General features: G+C 44.1%; 2 protein-coding genes across 2 annotated transcripts; both read right to left on the bottom strand.

Moving 5' to 3' along the window:
• Window positions 1–3,190: 3,190 nt before the first annotated feature.
• On the bottom strand, window positions 3,191–5,691 carry LOC139106684 (general transcription factor II-I repeat domain-containing protein 2A-like). The gene is made up of 3 exons (XM_070663621.1): window positions 5,594–5,691; window positions 3,973–4,253; window positions 3,191–3,858 (listed from the first exon to the last, which is right to left on the bottom strand). The coding sequence occupies exons 1-3, from the start codon at window positions 5,689–5,691 to the stop codon at window positions 3,191–3,193; spliced, it is 1,047 nt and encodes a 348-aa protein (XP_070519722.1).
• A 562-nt stretch (window positions 5,692–6,253) lies between these two features.
• On the bottom strand, window positions 6,254–7,642 carry LOC139106584 (uncharacterized). Its single transcript, XM_070663472.1, has one exon. It carries the CDS (start codon window positions 7,160–7,162, stop codon window positions 6,254–6,256), a length of 909 nt encoding a protein of 302 aa, XP_070519573.1. The 5' UTR covers window positions 7,163–7,642.
• Window positions 7,643–16,458: the final 8,816 nt, after the last annotated feature.

The raw sequence follows: 16,458 nt of genomic DNA, 5'->3' as shown, positions 1-16,458 counted from the left end.
CCATATTAGTTAATGTCGTCAGAAACGCTGCAGATATTGAGCATGATGTGCGTCACGATGTCAGGTCGGTAATCCGACACCGAGACCGCGAGATAACGTAATTTTACGTTACACTATGTTACAGGAAATGGTAGCTCTTATTTTTAATTAATGACGAGTTAAAGAAAAAAACAAATAAAGAATTAAAAAATGATGCAATATCAGCCATAAAATAGCTGCTAAATGTTTGGTGTAACGTGTACTTTATCAGGAAAAAATAATAAAGGATTTAAAAATACTGAAACTGAAAATGATATTGAAACTCTTGCAATAATAATAATAGTGTTTATTTTTCCTTTTGGAGTACACCTGACTTTTCGTTTCCTTTACATATATTTACATTTTTCTACTTCTACATCTACTACTACTTTACTTTACTACATTTTACTTTTACAATAGCTACTTTCACACTCATACATCCTGTTACGTCAAGAGGATTATATTTTTATTAAATGATTATTTGGAGGGAATCCTCAGGAAAGGCATTCGTGGGTAAGGTAGGGAATTGACGCACCACCGAATTTTGCGTGGGATTCGAGATTCGAAACCACGCTATATTACGCGCAGATTAAATATTCAATAATTTCAGATTTAGATTGAGCGCTTAGTTGGTTCTTTTTTAGAGAAAGGAGGTGAATCCTTATTCTCTGGGATAGAACCAGGCGTGATTATTTGCTTATGGAGGATAATGAGGGTAATTATAAAATGATTAACTCAGAATTTCAAAACAAAATTAACATATTTAATACTAATCATTACGTTTAAAATTATTAAAAAATTGATCGTTTTGGCAGGCAGAATTAACGATTTTAATATTAGTTGCTTCCTTTAAAATATAAAAATAAAATCAACGTTCTGGCAGAAAAAATTAAGAAATAAGAAAATGGTTTTAATCTAATTAATCAGTATAAGTTTAACATTGTAATAAGAACTGAGTGTATTTACAGAAATGTCTATGTGTGTGTGTATGTGTATATGTATAAATGTCTTTTAACCAAATATGACGGAGAATCAATCCAGCGTGATCTCCTCGATTTCCATCACCCTCGCTGTGGTCCTCGGGAAAACAAGATCGACTAGGCGCATCGGGGCAAAGAAAGGAAATTCCACCCCGGGGTAATGAATAAAAAAATGAGAATCAGGAGCAGAACGTGCCGCCTGTCTCCTGATCTCCTCGGGTTCAATATGGTCGGGGCCGATGGAGTAGGCCCTTTTCGGAACAGGATCTGTCCACGGAGTACAGACCCTGCGAAGGAGCTCCAGGAGAGGGTCTCTAACCTCTCTTAGTTCCGGATTCTCCTCAATACTCGGGACGAGAGATGGAGGTTGATCAGGGAAGTCTACTTCTGGGAGAGAGATGGATTCATCTTCGCCCAGAGAGTTGGCTTCCGCGGGTTCAAACGGAAAAGAAGGCGGTGAGAGAGGAGAGGAACAGGCGCGAGGTTCACCTCCGGGAAACCGTGGTTCGGAGATGAGGGATGAATCGGGGGTATAAGATGGAGTCGTGGGGCGAAATTGTTCCGATCCCGGCTCCGTGGACTGTCTCGAGAAGTTCAAGGTGTTGTCAGGATTATGAATATTTTCTACGAAATCGGCGGAGGATTCCTCTGGAGGAGAATAGTCAAATAACGGCTCCGGGTCTCCATAAATGGGCGACGGTGGCGGAGCGCCCGGACGTGGGGACCACGGTCTCTCTTCGTTACGCGCAAGAGACACAAATTCGTCCTCGCTTGGCGCCGCTGCGAGCAAATACTGGATGAAGAACCGGCGAACTAACTCTCTTAGATTCCGGATTTGTTTATTCCTTCGCGCCCGGCTCTTCTTTAAAGTTTTTTATTATTGGATTCCACTAAAATTTACAATTTAATTTTAATTTCATTTGAATAGAATTTCACGAGATTAACAAAGAAAGGGTCGAAGGAAACTCGTCACCGACGATTTTCAAAGCCTTTAACTCGTCCATGAATGAATCTCCGTAGTTCATCTCTGGCGAGAATCGCTTGCCGATTCCTTAGCCCTGGATAGTCGCCAAACTTCCAGCAATATTTCGCGGCGTGAACCACAGTAAGTTGCTGGTTATTCGACGGCGTATCTTAGCCGATATTCGGAAGCAGTTTTTCTCACATATTTGATTTACCACGGAATCCAACGGACAGAATCAAAACTCCGGAATTCCGACTCGGACATTCCCTTCTTTCTTTGATTGAAACTAAAGAACACTTGATTTAAACAATACATTTAGTGGAATCAATTTTCGCGACAATACATAATTAATCGTTGAGACTTACTTTTAGGAGATCTTCTCGATGCTTTTTCTTAATGCGTGTTCTGCGGTCTTGCACTGAATGGCACTCGCGATAGTTTAGAGAACGTTTTCGCTGTTATCTGGGATGCAAAAGAGCGTGCTCCGCCAAAACACAAGATTTTTTAAGCTCGGAAAAGGGGAGGACTATTCCCGAATTTTCACCTTTCTGAAATTCAAATCTTTCATTTGCTGAGTTTGTTCCTCCACTTTTTCTATCTTACAATTATTGGGCATTTGCACCCCATCCCTTCTCTATTTTCTTAGACTTTTAAGTTTTCGCCCTTAGTTTCTAGATTTTGGTGAGGAGTTCCCGAGATCCATTGGTTTTTAGGAATAAGATGTCTACAAAATACGACGCATTGTGTTACCTGTTTTTATTGTTTTTGTCTGCACCACATACTCTGGTAATCACGGGCCTCTCGCGCCCTTGGTTTTTCTAAGGCTCAGGATCTATGCGCAATTACATTTTTAAGAAAAAGTTATTTTGTCTTTTCCTATGATGGACAGGCTATCAGAGTTGAAATATTTATGAGCCTTTAGGTTTTGATTTTTTTGTTATGTCTAGACAAATTCCTTTTGTCTGGTTTTCGTTGACGCAGTGAAGAGATTCTCAAAAAGCATTAAATCATTTTTCAGCGTTTCGAAATCACTGAAACGCATATTAAATTGATTTATTGTGCTTTCAATAATAGATATTGATTTTTTGAAATCACATTTTGTGCCGTGTTCTTTGAAGAGAATCTGGCAAAAGGGAAAAAAGTAAAATATGTTCTTTTCTAATTGTTCTTTAAATAATAACAATTTTTTGCAAAAAGGATCAATATGACTAACTAATTGTGATATGGTCTAATCGGTCTTTTGCAACTTTAGGTTTAACTTATTTAAATGACCTGTTAGGTCGGTTATTAAAGCTAGCTCGCAAAGCGAGTCTAAATCTTCCAAAAATATTTTAAACTTTTCTAATTTGGGAGATTCTTGCAAGAAAAGAAAAATTTCCTTTCTTATTGCAAAGAATGTTTCTAAACATTTTCCGGCACTGAGCCACCGAGTTTCACAATACAGAGGTACATCTGAATAAACTGCATTATGCTCTTGGAGAAAGAGTTGAAATTTTCGATGAGAAAGAAACTTTTGGCCACCTTTAATGGTATTGATGATTTTAGTTACCATTTGCATTGCGGTGGATAATTTAATAGCTTTCCCACATAATGCTTCTTGATGAATGATACAATGAATTACAGGCAATTTTAAACCTCGTTGCTTTATTTGACCAGAAAACTCTTTTTTTGACCCTATTATTGCTTTCGCGCTATCAGTTATGACGGCTGAACATTTTGAAAAATCAATTTCAAATTTATTTAAAGTTTGATTTACTGCTTCGAAGATATCAATACCCGTTGTCGTGTTATGTAAAGGGACAAAATCTAAGAGCTCCTCGACATGCGAAAAATCATTTTGCACAATTTGAGCAAGAATGCTTAATTGGCTCACATGCCGATTATCGGTACTCTCGTCTAGACATAGCGAAAAATACGCACAGGATTTTAATAAAGATTTTACTTTATTTTCTAACGAAAAAGAAATGTTATCTATTCAAGATTTAATTGTCTTGTCGCTTAAAGGAATACTAACAGCTTCTTCAAAAGTTAATGAACTTCCAAAAGAGTTAACTGCTGCTAAAAGGCATTCCTTGATAAATGTCCCTTCACTAAACGGCTTAAAATTTTGCGCAATAAGGTGCGATATTGCATATGATGCTGTTAAAGCTTTCCTTGAAGGTGTAGCATTATCGATAGAAGAATTCGAACTACAACCTTCCTGATAAACAAGTTTAAGGCTTTCTATTAAATTAGATTTTTCTACGCCTTGATATTTAACATATTCACTGAGATGCTTTTGATGATAATGTCTAAGAATGACAAATTTTTTTACTACTGAAGGCTGATAACCACAAAGAAGACAAGTGGTTTTGTCCGAAATATAAGCAAAAAAAATCTTCCCACGCTTTATTAAAAAACTGACTATAGTTTTGATTACTCATGATAAAAAATTAAACGTGTTACCTATTGTTGTCACGATCTCCAAATTATTGCAGCTACACACACAAACACAAACTATTGCACTACACACAGACACTTTTAAAAATACTTTTAAAGTACAAAGCAATACACACAAGGATAAGTTTGGATCTTTAACTATTAAATGTACACTTCTGCACGAGGCCTGCAGACGTACGTCGCGAAAAGGCGCTCAAACAGTTAACACTCGACTGTTAATAACAAATAAAATAAAAAAATTTCACACTAGTGCACGCCTTTTCGCGACGTACGTCTGCAGACCTCGTGCAAAAATGTACATTTAATAATTGGTGTTTGTGTGTGTGTAACTGCAACAATTTGAGGATCGTGACAACAATAGGAGTAGTAAGTGGGCAGCACCGGGGCGACAGTAGTGACGTCACACTTTCCGACTGGCGCCAGAGGCGTGTCTGGTGGGCGTGGCCACCCCGAGTTAGTAGGGTTCTGATTGGATACCCCGTAACTGACCGTTCCGTGATTGGAGGGAAGTTTTGGGGCCTTATTTAAAAAGGGGAGAGTTAAGAAGGGTAGAAAATGGCGGAGATTGAATTTGGAAGTCTGTTTTTGCTGTGACTGCGTCAGGTAGAGACCCCCCTTGGGGTAAAGCGGTTGCTTTCTTATAAGTAGCGCGAAGAAAGAGTAAGAAATTGGGCGTTGGCGTAAGGTTAAAATCGTTCTTGGGAAAAACAAAGATATAAATATTGAGAAGTAACGCAATGTTTTAAAATATTATTTTTATTTTAACATGATATAATTTGGAACTACAACAATAAGGAAAAATAAAACTACAAGTATTTTAGCCTATTTACAATATTTCTTATTTTAAAGCGGAAAACTCGCAACGTTGTTTTAAATATAAGATTTAGCTATTTGGTCACGTAACCGTAGGGAAAAGAAAAATTTTTATTGATAAATCTACGTTTTAGTAATAAGGGGGCGCAGGCTTTCGTTTCGGCTCGAGTCATGACGTCGTAAAATACTATGCGACGTTAGCGTTAAAGCGTAGATTTATCGCAGTCGGATTTTCTTTCTCGCTTCGCTTGTTTTCCCTTTGTAATATTAAAGATTTAATAGATTTGAAATTAACTATTAAAGAATTGCTGTAATTTAGCGTGATTCTTTTATCTTGCAGACTTCATGCGTGCGCCCATCCGGTGTACGAACGACATACGAGTAAAATTTCGGGCCCCCGGAGACAAACGACGTGATATAGCTCCCGCAACCATAGCTTTCGAGCTCGTCGGTCATATCGCCTAGAAAATTTCCCATAGTTGGTTCGTACTCGTTTGGAGCGCCGGTACTTAGATATACAGAGTGTCCCAGATCAGTGGACGATGCCGTAAATAATAGGTAGATTTAATCGAATTAAAACGAAAAGTCCTTTACCATTTTGAAAAATTCTCAATAGTTTTCGAGAAAAAAATTAAAATATATAAAATTTATAAGCGTAAGAGCGACAAGAAAGCTGCGCGTGAGTGAGCGCGACAGGCGAATGACTGGAAATGGCACCGTCGTCTGTCGCGCTCACTCAGCCCACGCTTCCTCGTCGCTCTTACGCGTACATAAATTAATTTTTTTCTTGAAAACTATTGAGAATTTTTCAAAATGGTACAGGACTTTTCGTTTTAATTCGATTAAATCTACCTATCATTTTCGGCATCGTCCACTGATCTGGGACACCCTGTATACAGGAATCGGTGTCGTAATATAATACACGCTGGTCGTGTAGTTCGAGATACTCGTATAATTTGAGTCTCGCTTGGGCTGTTGTGTACGCGGCAATTACCACGTTTGTCATTGGGGAGGCGGCGATTGCCTCTTCCCGTAGCTGTCACGAGACGTAAAGCACTTCATCGTTGACGGGTAGCAACGATGTTACTTTGTGTTCGCTGCTTGCGAGTAAAGACGCGAGCTGTTGATAGGTATTTATAATCTCGGTTTTCGGAAGATTACTTCGCTGCCCGAATTTTCCCCAAAACAAGTTTAAGCATAATTTCGCAACCGACCGTAAGCCTGGGTTTCGCGCGATATTATTTTTATCGAGGGTGATACCTTCGGTATTTTCGTACTCGCGTAGATAACGCTCTTTAGACTTGTCGTCTACGCATTCGCTCGGCCATCCGCTGGCTTCTTGTTTGAGCTGAAGGAAGCAGTTTATGTAATCGGTGAATAAACCGCCTTGGCGCGTGGTGGGGTCGTAACGAGTAACATTGTACTGCCAAATTTCGCTTACAGCTCTTACAAGATAGCCTTTCTCAATGACTTTGCGCAATTCACAAGCAACCCAGGTACTTTCAAACTCACGATCGGCACTACGATCGTGCGTGCACTCTGTTTCAGCGAATGTTTCGCAACAGCTACGACATAAGGCAAACATGAGTTTACCGTGCACTCGATACGGAAGCACAGGGTGAAAAAGGTCGCGTGAGGGGAGTACTCGGCACCGAACGAGTCCTTCTACAGCGTCGAAATTATATCGATCGGGTAAGCCGATTAGCTCAGTGCATTTCTTGCCGATATATATATTCGAATGACCGATCGGAAAAACTCCGGTTTTTAATATAAAAAAATAAAGCGAGCATACGTCCACGTAGCGAATTTTCTCGTTATCTTTAATTTCACACAGCGTCGCGATATTACCCGTACGGCCGCCGAAGAATGCGTCGCGAGATTCGAGAGGTGGGTGTTTTAACATCAAGTGATTTTTGAAAAATTCTTGCATTTCAGGATTTTCTCGCATTTTGTTGTTAAAAACGTATTCCCATTTTTCCTCGACAAAATAACCTAATTTTCGAAGGCTGTTCGACCATGTGATGGTGTGATTGTAGCGGGTTTCGAGAGTACAACCGCTATCACGGTTTACCAATTTTTGATCGCGATTTTCACGGTATCACATCGGGTATCCGTGCCAGAAGCAGCCGTGAAATTGCAACACGTGTCGCTTTGTCGTGTTACTCGATTGCGTCTCGTAATACCCGTCAACGGGTACGCCTTCGATCCTATACTCGCAATCGCGACCCGCGTGGATTATGCGTCGACCGAGTTCGCGTTCCCTCCAAACCAGCCATTGAAGCGCTTTACGCGAATCAGGGTTTCTATAGCCCCCGGTCGGTACGATTCCTATTTGGTATTCGCGTAAGAAATTTTTGTGAAAAACTCGTATGCAAGTGGAGGCGATAGTTGTACACTCCTCGAAGGGACACACGTTACCACGTTCTAAAAATATACGTCTAAACGCCATACATGCGCGTCGGAGGATGTCGACGTCGTTGCAACAATATTTGATTATTTCCTGTTGGAAATGAAATACGGTATGTTTTTCCAGCATTTCAGCGTGCCATGTTAAAAATCGTTTGCGCTCTTCGTCCTTCATTTGATCTGGAGAATAATAGTGCACAGCAGGTAGCGGACCGACGTAGTTTTGGTTTTCTTTCTTGTTAAATAAATGTGGAAAAGTACCTTTGACTACGACCCCCTGCAGTCCGAAAGCTTTAGGCAACTCGGCTAAAGCTATAGGCATGTAATTGACGCTGTCAACAAATTTTGTTTGTCCGAGGGTCATTACTATTATTTTCGAACCGTTCAAAATTAAATCCGGCTTTTGCCGAGTATCCTGCGTTTCTACAAGGTGCTTCAAAATGAACTGTGCATCGAATGCTTTAGCATTGTGAGCGATGCAGATAAATTTTTTTAAATATTTTTTTTTACGTGTGGCAAAATCGACAAGCTGCTTTACAGGATCGTGATGAAATGTTGAAACTTTTGTTTAGGGATGAATTAAAAGGAAGGAATGTAATTAAAAAAGTATTTTAATGAATGATTAAAAGTACATAACAAGGGGAGATATATGCGTGTCAGTTGCCAAGGCGAGACTAACTACCTGCTAATAGAGCGTACGCGAATAAAGTCTGTGCCAATAAAACGGGACAGTCCCTTGTAGAATATATGATGCTAAGCGATTATTTCAAGGCCCTTGGCGTCTGATTACAGAGAAAAATACTACTAGGAAACGCTCGATAAAATATATATAAAATACTATCGTAATTTTATTATTTCAACATGAAATACAAATTTGCGTGTACAGTGACCGGCAATAATGGCCTGTCGTAAAATTAAATTATACGTAATGTAAAAATATATATTTAAAATATAAGTAACATGAGTATTTACTTTCGATTGTTAAAAGTCGCGAAATGTCTTAAAGTATACGAGTAGATATATATAGGCCGGTTCTGGACCAATTCGTGTTAGTGTGTCCGTGTGACCTAGGGCGAGGGGTAATGACGTCACGCGGGGAGGGATGTTTTTCCAGGAATCGCTCCTTTGTCTGCGATTCTCGGAACAGAATGTTTATAAATATAACAATAACATAAAAGTTATGAAATTTGATATTTTAATTACGTAATTTGATATTTTTTAAAATAGATAAGTGCGTTATCTCGCTGCGGTATTTTCCTGCTGCATCGCGAATTTCAAAGGGTTGGAATTTTTTCAAAAGGGGAAAGGGGGGTGTCTTATTTTTTACAGGGAGTAAAGGGGGGGGGTGTTGGGGGTGATCACGCGAGTCTTAGTCATGGCGTCGGCGGCGAGCGGCGGGGCGGCGGCGGATCGCAAAGGATCGCGCGCCCATCGTTCCCTCTCGCTCGCACCCGTTCGCGCCGCCTATCGTTTCCTCTCGCTCGCTCTCGTTCACGCGTTCGTCACCATCGACTACGACTCGCTCGCACCCGTTCGCGCCGCCTATCGTTTCCTCTTGCTCTCGTTCACGCGTTCGTCACCATCGACTACGACTCGCTCGCACCCGTTCGCGCCGCCTATTGTTTATCAACAATTTAGTACACGCTCATACGATTCGAATGCGGGTGACGCTGCACGTACACCCCCGGCTAATCACTCCTCCTTATTATCTTATTTCTCTCTCACTCAGATACGTATGTTGCATACGAACGAGGCGGACTCACAATTATAATAAAATGAAGGATGGAATAGAAGCGATTAAAAATAATACGTGCCGATTACAAAAGTATATATTTATTTTATGAATATGCGTTACAATATATTACACATTTTTATACATTTATTACAAGCGCAAGTAGTTCGCAATCTACAATTTGTTGTTCGTTGAAGGAATCGCTGCTGCGTATAGCGCTCACTGCCTCGGTGCGATTCCTCGATGCGGAAGCGATTTTGCAAAATCGCTCGTATTTGTCGTCGATCTTCGGTAGGACTTTGTTAAGTACGTTGAACGTCAAAGAGACGCAATTATCAAAATCCAGCATTCGCGTGAACGTAGTTTCGGTCATGGCCATACGTGTGTCGATCGATTCGAGTCGTACAAGTTTCATTTCGTTCATGCGGCAAATTCGTACTGTGAGCGAACCTATGTTCGCAACGTCGTACGGTTGCTTCGGTCGATTGTGAAACATATTCAGAATTGTCCATCGATGCTAGCACAGTTCTTTCCAGGTGTCGAGCGACATGGTTAATTCATCTCCTCGATTATCACCTATGATGATTTCCGCAAAACAACGCGTACCAACGTTCACGCCGATCTCGAGATATTTGTATCCCGTTTGAGTCAGTGGGTATCGCCGGCAGAGTAAGCGCGTCACGTATCGTTTTGGCGAGATGCTGGAAATTAAATAAACGCAATTATGAATATAAATATATTAATTGGAAGTAATTAATTTTATAAGAATGAAAAAAACTTACTCGTTAAATTTTTTCTTGCTAGATGAGGCTTCAACACCGCAATCATTTCGACGCAGTTCGTAACAGTTTCTCTCGTTGTAATACATCGTCGTATTCGCAGTCGTAGTCGTAGAAGAAGTCGTTGTGCGTTGTGTGTAGTCGTTGCTGCGGCCAAAGCGAAGAATGTACTGATCGCACGATCTGAGGGTACCTCGAGTCGAGGACGGTTGCGAAAAATCCCCTCTTTCATTAATTAAAATTTGCATAGAGTGGGGAAATATAAAACGCAGTTAGAAAAATTTTTGGAGAGGGTAATTAAGAGAGGGGGTGATTGGGGAGAGGGTAAAATAATCGAAAGACGTACATGTATAGGTATGTGATACAAAAAAAAGTTTTATTCAAAATTATACGTCATCATTTTGATGGTTACGCCACCAATTGTACAATTTAAATACATTTTGTACGGCGCAATTTTTGCAATGTCTTCTACAGCGGAAAGTATTCGAATCGTTCAAATCGTTGAGCGATTCAATGTTTTCAAAATCCTCTTCGATGTTTCTGACGATCAGATTGTCTATGTAGAATTTGATATCATCATAGTCGTCGCCGTAGTAATCCTCTTCGAGCATATCTTGTAGCCAATCGCGTTTTTCTAGTCCTTTAACGTATACGATGGCGTAATCGTAGCAGTCCTCCTCATTCTGTAGGGCTCTGATGATCAGGCGTTTAGCCCGACTGTATGGAACGTCCCCATCTTCCCACGCTATACCGTGATGATTTCGTACCAGCCAGATAACGAGACGTCTGTCATCTCGGGATACTGCACCCCACGACATAGGAGTCGTAAAGACGTAATGCGCGAGAACGGCACCACCTCGCAGCACCGCCGCTTCCTTCACGACGAAACGTCGTCCAATGGGATAACCTTGCAGATCGACGAACGTTGGTGTGGACATGATGATGATGATGATGACGTTTGACGATGCGACTCAATCGAAGGAAGTTACAATACTGAATACGCGCGAGCAAATTCATTGGTCTTGTTAATTTTTCCCTCCTTTCCAAATCGCATTACTTTTTTAAATGCTTCGAGACAAAATCCGTCACGCGTTCCTGAAGTCGTTCGGTTCGCGACTTTTTATCCGTTTGCGTGAATGCATCAACCACTGTGTTTCCCGAGGGTGTCACTCGATACGTCATTCCTCTGTTCAATAAGTGATCCGTCGATCTAGGATCCGTTTGCGTAGCTTTATCTTCCTTCATGCGACTCGCGTTCTCGCACCAACAAGACGGTTGATACTTTGATGGTTTCATGACGACGATGACAATCTTTCTCTCTCTATCGACGTTACGCATACGACGGAATGGAAGTGAATACGCAACGTTCGTCGATTCACCGCTTTACATACACACGTCGAAGATCATTTCTACGTGATCTTACGTACAACGTTGGTCAACGGATTGTATTGAACCAAACGATCGTGTATGATGAGACAGTAAGCCGTGGTATTTGGCGCTACATTGTTCTTGCATTCAAACTCCAATCTCACGTCCACGGTAGCGGTTTTAACCGACTCGTTTTGACGCGAGCAGTCGATGATGACGAACGGACCGTTGAGCAGAAACGACGTGACGGTGAGATTCGGTTCGAGATACTCGTAGCCGTAATACTCTTTGCAGAAACGCGCGTACGCGTCGTAGAGAATCACGTATCTACGTTTGCTAAAGTCGAGGTTCATATCGTCGTACGGGTAGCACTCGGAGTTGAGATAGAGCTTCACGTTGGTCAGTTTGCAGTCGTCGAAACGACTGTTGTCCTCAGACATGATGTTCTTTCGACCCGTCTGCAGAGCGAAGATGACGTATCGAGGTTTCTCGAGTTGCGTGGCGGTCTTGATGGCCCACGAGTGCTTGGTCGTGAGTTGCAGTAGCGGAAACTCATACAGATCCCATGAGCGAAATCCCATACTGACGAATCGACCGCTCTCCAAGGTGCGCAACATCGCCAATTTCTTTACCTCGTTTAAAAGTACGTGAGGCATACGCCATTGTATTTTCAGCAAGTCAACCTTAGGCTCGACCGCGGAACTGCCCACCAGACAATTGTTGTCGTTGCGCGCTCGTATGAGAATCAATTCGTGACGAGCGTTGATCACGACGCGTCTATAGTCCTCGCAAAATCCCAGCAGCATGTTGAGCGGTACGCAGAAATTGAAGTAACCGTTTGCATTGATCGTGGGACTGAGCCATCCCGCGTTCCGCAGAATCACGCTCCTGTTGGACGAAACAGTCGCGTAATTTTTCAGCGTGCTGGTTATGCCGACATTTCGGTTACGATCGATCTCCACACCGTCGAGCTCGTATCGTATCTCGTCGAACATGAAGGCGATGCAGTTGTCTCCGAGAGTCACGTCAGCTCCCGCAACCACCTTGCCCTTCGTTAATTTTCCCTCGACGTAGAGAAAACTCTCGTGCGGTAGCGTGTACAGATCTTGCTGCTGTATCGGTATTCTTATCTCATCGCTGTGTTCGAACGTCGTATTGGCGAACGGATTGTAAGCGTGAGTCTCGATCTTGACGATTCGATCGTCGAAGACCGGTTCGTCTCGGATATTCAGAATGTCGGACATCGTTCAGATAAAGTTATTTCGCACAGCGAATCCGAGCGATCTCAGAAATTCAACGTTTGTTTCGGTTAGTCTTTTTTTTCTTCTTCCTATCCTTTCGACGCTATTTACAGCGAAATGTTGTTGTTGCGGTTCAGGCTGTTGGATCGTCCCAGCACCGAAACTGATCGTTGTAACGCGACTCGTTTTGTTCGGTATTAACATACCACGTTATCGTTGTGGCCGTCGTTGTTAAAGTCGCACGTGCAATCTGACGGTGATCTCCTCTCCGCGAAAGTCGAGCGGTCGACCGTTCTGGTTGGTGACGCGTATCGTGAGATCCGTAACGTATCGCACGATGATCGGCAGGTAAATGACTTGCGTGGGCGTTTCCGTGATCTTATATCCTGGTGGCACTTTCGGTGAAAACTCGTGAATCGTGTGCACGCGTTCGCCGTTGCAGTACGCTCCCGCGGTTACGTTACATTCGATGCGGATAATATTCAGGTTGATTATATTGATCGGTAAGTCGGACTCGTGCCATTTTCGCGGCTGCAGTACGCGGTGTGGCGAGAATCCGAGAAGCGGTCCCAACGAGTTTGGTTTCGAAAAGTTTACCGTGTACGCTGATTTGATCTCGCTTCTCATAGTGTTGAAGTTTGCGCGAATCGTTATCGAGAAATCATCGTTCTTCTCGCTCTTCTCATTACGATTACCATCGACGGTGTCGCGTTGTCGCGGCATCGCATGTTTCAAAAATTTGTCTATTGCCTGTATCTCATACGATCCCTCGGGAATCGTAATTTCCTTGCCGTCCGTGCCGTAGTAGAATTTATTGTTTGTAGAATCGACGTTCGGTATGGTGTTGTAAGTCGCAAAGTCCGTGAGACCGAGCTCGTAATCACCGTCGCTGAAATCCAACGCCGGTGAGTAGCTCGAATGGAGAACGCTGCTCCTACCGGTTAACGTGAGCGTGATCGACATGTTCGAAGCGATACTGAGGCGAAGTATGTCGCGACGTCAGTTTTTAAACGTAATCGCGTCGATCGTACTTAAAAATCGCAGACACAGCTGTCCACAGATACTCTGATCGTACGTTTGATAGGATCGTCGATTGTATTCTATCGACGAGACGTCGACTCCGAGATATCTCACCAATTCTATGGGCGGTCGGAGATTACCGAAGCCGTCAAAGTACGCGACGCGATCTCCTCTTTTGGCGTACGCTACCCAGTGAGTCCCCGGACCCGTCACGTTGTCCAGGTTCACGATACCGCTCTCGTTTGTACGCGCACCACTCATAGGTAGGGTGTCGCGCATAAAGACGCCTCTGAAATAAGGAACGCGCATACGTCTGGCCAGATGATTCAACTGCACGTTTGTAGTCGCACCCAAAGGCATTTTTAACGTCTGCTCGACGTTTTTTTTTTTTCTTCCTCTCTTCGCAACAGTCGTACCTCTGCCGTACCTGTACGGCTTGAGGGAGAGACCCCCTCCACCGTTGTACGGGGCCAGATGTACGCCGGATCCACCGGCTGCCGTGCGCGCAGCTTTTCTCTCGTTTACGGCTCTCGCTATACTCGCGGCTCCACCGACAAGTGATCCGACTGCGCCGAGAATCGGAATGATCGGCAGCATGCCACCGCGCTTTGCTGTTGGAAGCATGCGTTTTTTGCAAATCGTACTTCTTCTTCTCCTCTTCGTAATCGTTCTGTTTCTCACAGTCCTCAACCTGTTCTTTCTAGTCGACATACCCATCCCAATTTTCGTTTTAGCTTTCATCGCAGCCCACAAGGCTGCTGCGGCGGCTCTCTCGCGTAAGCCTGAATCTTTCGCTATAACGCGTTTTCCCGCTCTCTTGGCGAGTTCTTTGTCCGCTGCGTGTCAATCTGTGAGATCGTTGCTTCGCGCGTACGCCAAGTCGTGCTCGCGACACGCTTCGTCCAACGGATTAACGCCTCGATCGCCTCTCGCTATGCGTTCCTTCAGTCGAGTTCCCGGCCCGCAAAATTGATAACCGGGGATGTGCAGTTCGAAGGGGAGGGCGTTTATCGCGCGATTCAACAAACCTTTGCCGCAGCACTTTACTTCCGATGAAGCGGTAGACGACGTTGACACTCGCCGCACTCTCGGATTAACGGAGCAGGTCCGTCGATGTGCGTTTCTTGCCAGGGTTGATTGTAATGCTCGAGGCACCTGCGGTAGGTTCGAACCTCCGGATCTTCCGTCAAGTGCACGGGAAGTTTGTCCCACACGTGATGAACGTAATCGCCGCAGACGTGCAGCAAAACGGCTTTTGGTACGATGCTCAACTGTTCCGCGGTCAAATTCAACACGTCAAAGGGATGTTTCAGCGCGAGATACATGTCGATTAATGAGCTATTCGCGGGGTCGCGCGACTATAAATAGGCGCGCGAGTGATCGTCTCCGTACAGCGGGTACGAGATGCGGTTCGTGCGACAACCGCAGACGATACGCGTCGCGAATTGCGACGACAGATTACGACTGATGGACAGTCTCGAGAGGGAGAAAAAACGCAGACATGGTGAGATGCTGCCAAACACCGTGCGCGCGATCGTGTGCGGCCCATCGAACTGCGGCAAAACGAACGTTCTGATCAGTCTGTTGGAGAGTCCGCACGGTTTGCGTTTCGAGAACGTGTACGTGTACTCGAAGTCGCTGCAGCAGCCCAAGTATCAGTACTTGGAAAGTCTGCTGACGCCGATCGACGAGATCGGCTATTTCACGTTCTCCAACAACAGCGACGTCGTTCCGCCGAGCGAGGCGCTTCCGCATTCGATCTTCGTCTTTGACGATATCGCGTGCGACAAGCAAGACGCCGTGAGAGAATACTTCGCGATGGGTCGTCACTCGAACGTAGACTGCTTCTATCTGTGTCAGTCGTACGCGAGGATACCGAAGCATCTGATACGCGACAACGCGAATCTGCTGATCCTGTTCAAACAGGACGGAACCAATCTGAAACACGTGTACAACGATCACGTCAACACCGACATGTCGTACGACAAGTTCAGTGCGTTGTGTCGCGAAAGCTGGCAACGTGATCACGGTTTCGCGGTAATCGACAAGGACAGTCCGCTCGACAACGGGCGATACAGGCGAAGATTCGACGTGTTTGCGGTACCGTCGAGTTGATTTTTTAACAGATTGATGATATCGCGTGACGATCAGTCGTCGAAGACGCTTCGTCGAGAACGGATCGCGCGATACGATCGATATGACGGGGAGAAACGACAACCATGACGCGCGCGAGCATGAAAAGATTACGCGGGAGATCGAGAAGACGAGCGAGGCGATTCGCAGGAAGCATCGAGCCATAAAGACCGACACGATCGACGCCGACATCGCGTCGGAGAAGCGCCTCAAGCCCATCGTCGAACCTCTAAAGCGGATGGTCGAGACAGTCGAGGAATCCGGTATCGCGGTACCGAAGTTGGAGTCGAAATCGGAGCGTTTGACACCGAAACTGGAGCGACGATTGTGGTCGACACCAAAACCCGAACGGCGTTTAAACGTCACGTTTGACGATTCGTTGTCGTCGGCAACGTTAGGCGATACGATCGTAGCTAATCCGTCATTGAGTGATACGACCGTCGATTCGTACGTTACGACCGAAAACGTCGAACTTCCGTCGACGCCACGGCCCCGCACATCGACGCCGCGGTTCGGCGTATCGACGCCGCGATCGACGCCGCGATCTGGCGTATCGACGCCGCGG

The sequence above is a fragment of the Cardiocondyla obscurior genome, linkage group LG11 (assembly GCF_019399895.1).
Source record: "Cardiocondyla obscurior isolate alpha-2009 linkage group LG11, Cobs3.1, whole genome shotgun sequence".
NCBI classification, from domain to species: domain Eukaryota; kingdom Metazoa; phylum Arthropoda; class Insecta; order Hymenoptera; family Formicidae; genus Cardiocondyla; species Cardiocondyla obscurior.
Note: the sequence above shows the minus strand (reverse complement) of the source record. Positions and strands in the feature narration are given on the sequence as shown.

Coding starts and splice junctions, on each gene's coding strand:
- LOC139106684 (XM_070663621.1), bottom strand. CDS start 5,691: ATGGGAAATTTTCTAGGCGATATGACCGACGAGCTCGAAAGCTATGGT. Junction 4,254..5,593: donor GGGGGCCCGAAATTTTACTC/GTATGTCGTTCG, acceptor TGTCATTCTTAG/ACATTATCATCAAAAGCATC. Junction 3,859..3,972: donor AACTTTTGAAGAAGCTGTTA/GTATTCCTTTAA, acceptor CGCTATGTCTAG/ACGAGAGTACCGATAATCGG.
- LOC139106584 (XM_070663472.1), bottom strand. CDS start 7,162: ATGCGAGAAAATCCTGAAATGCAAGAATTTTTCAAAAATCACTTGATG.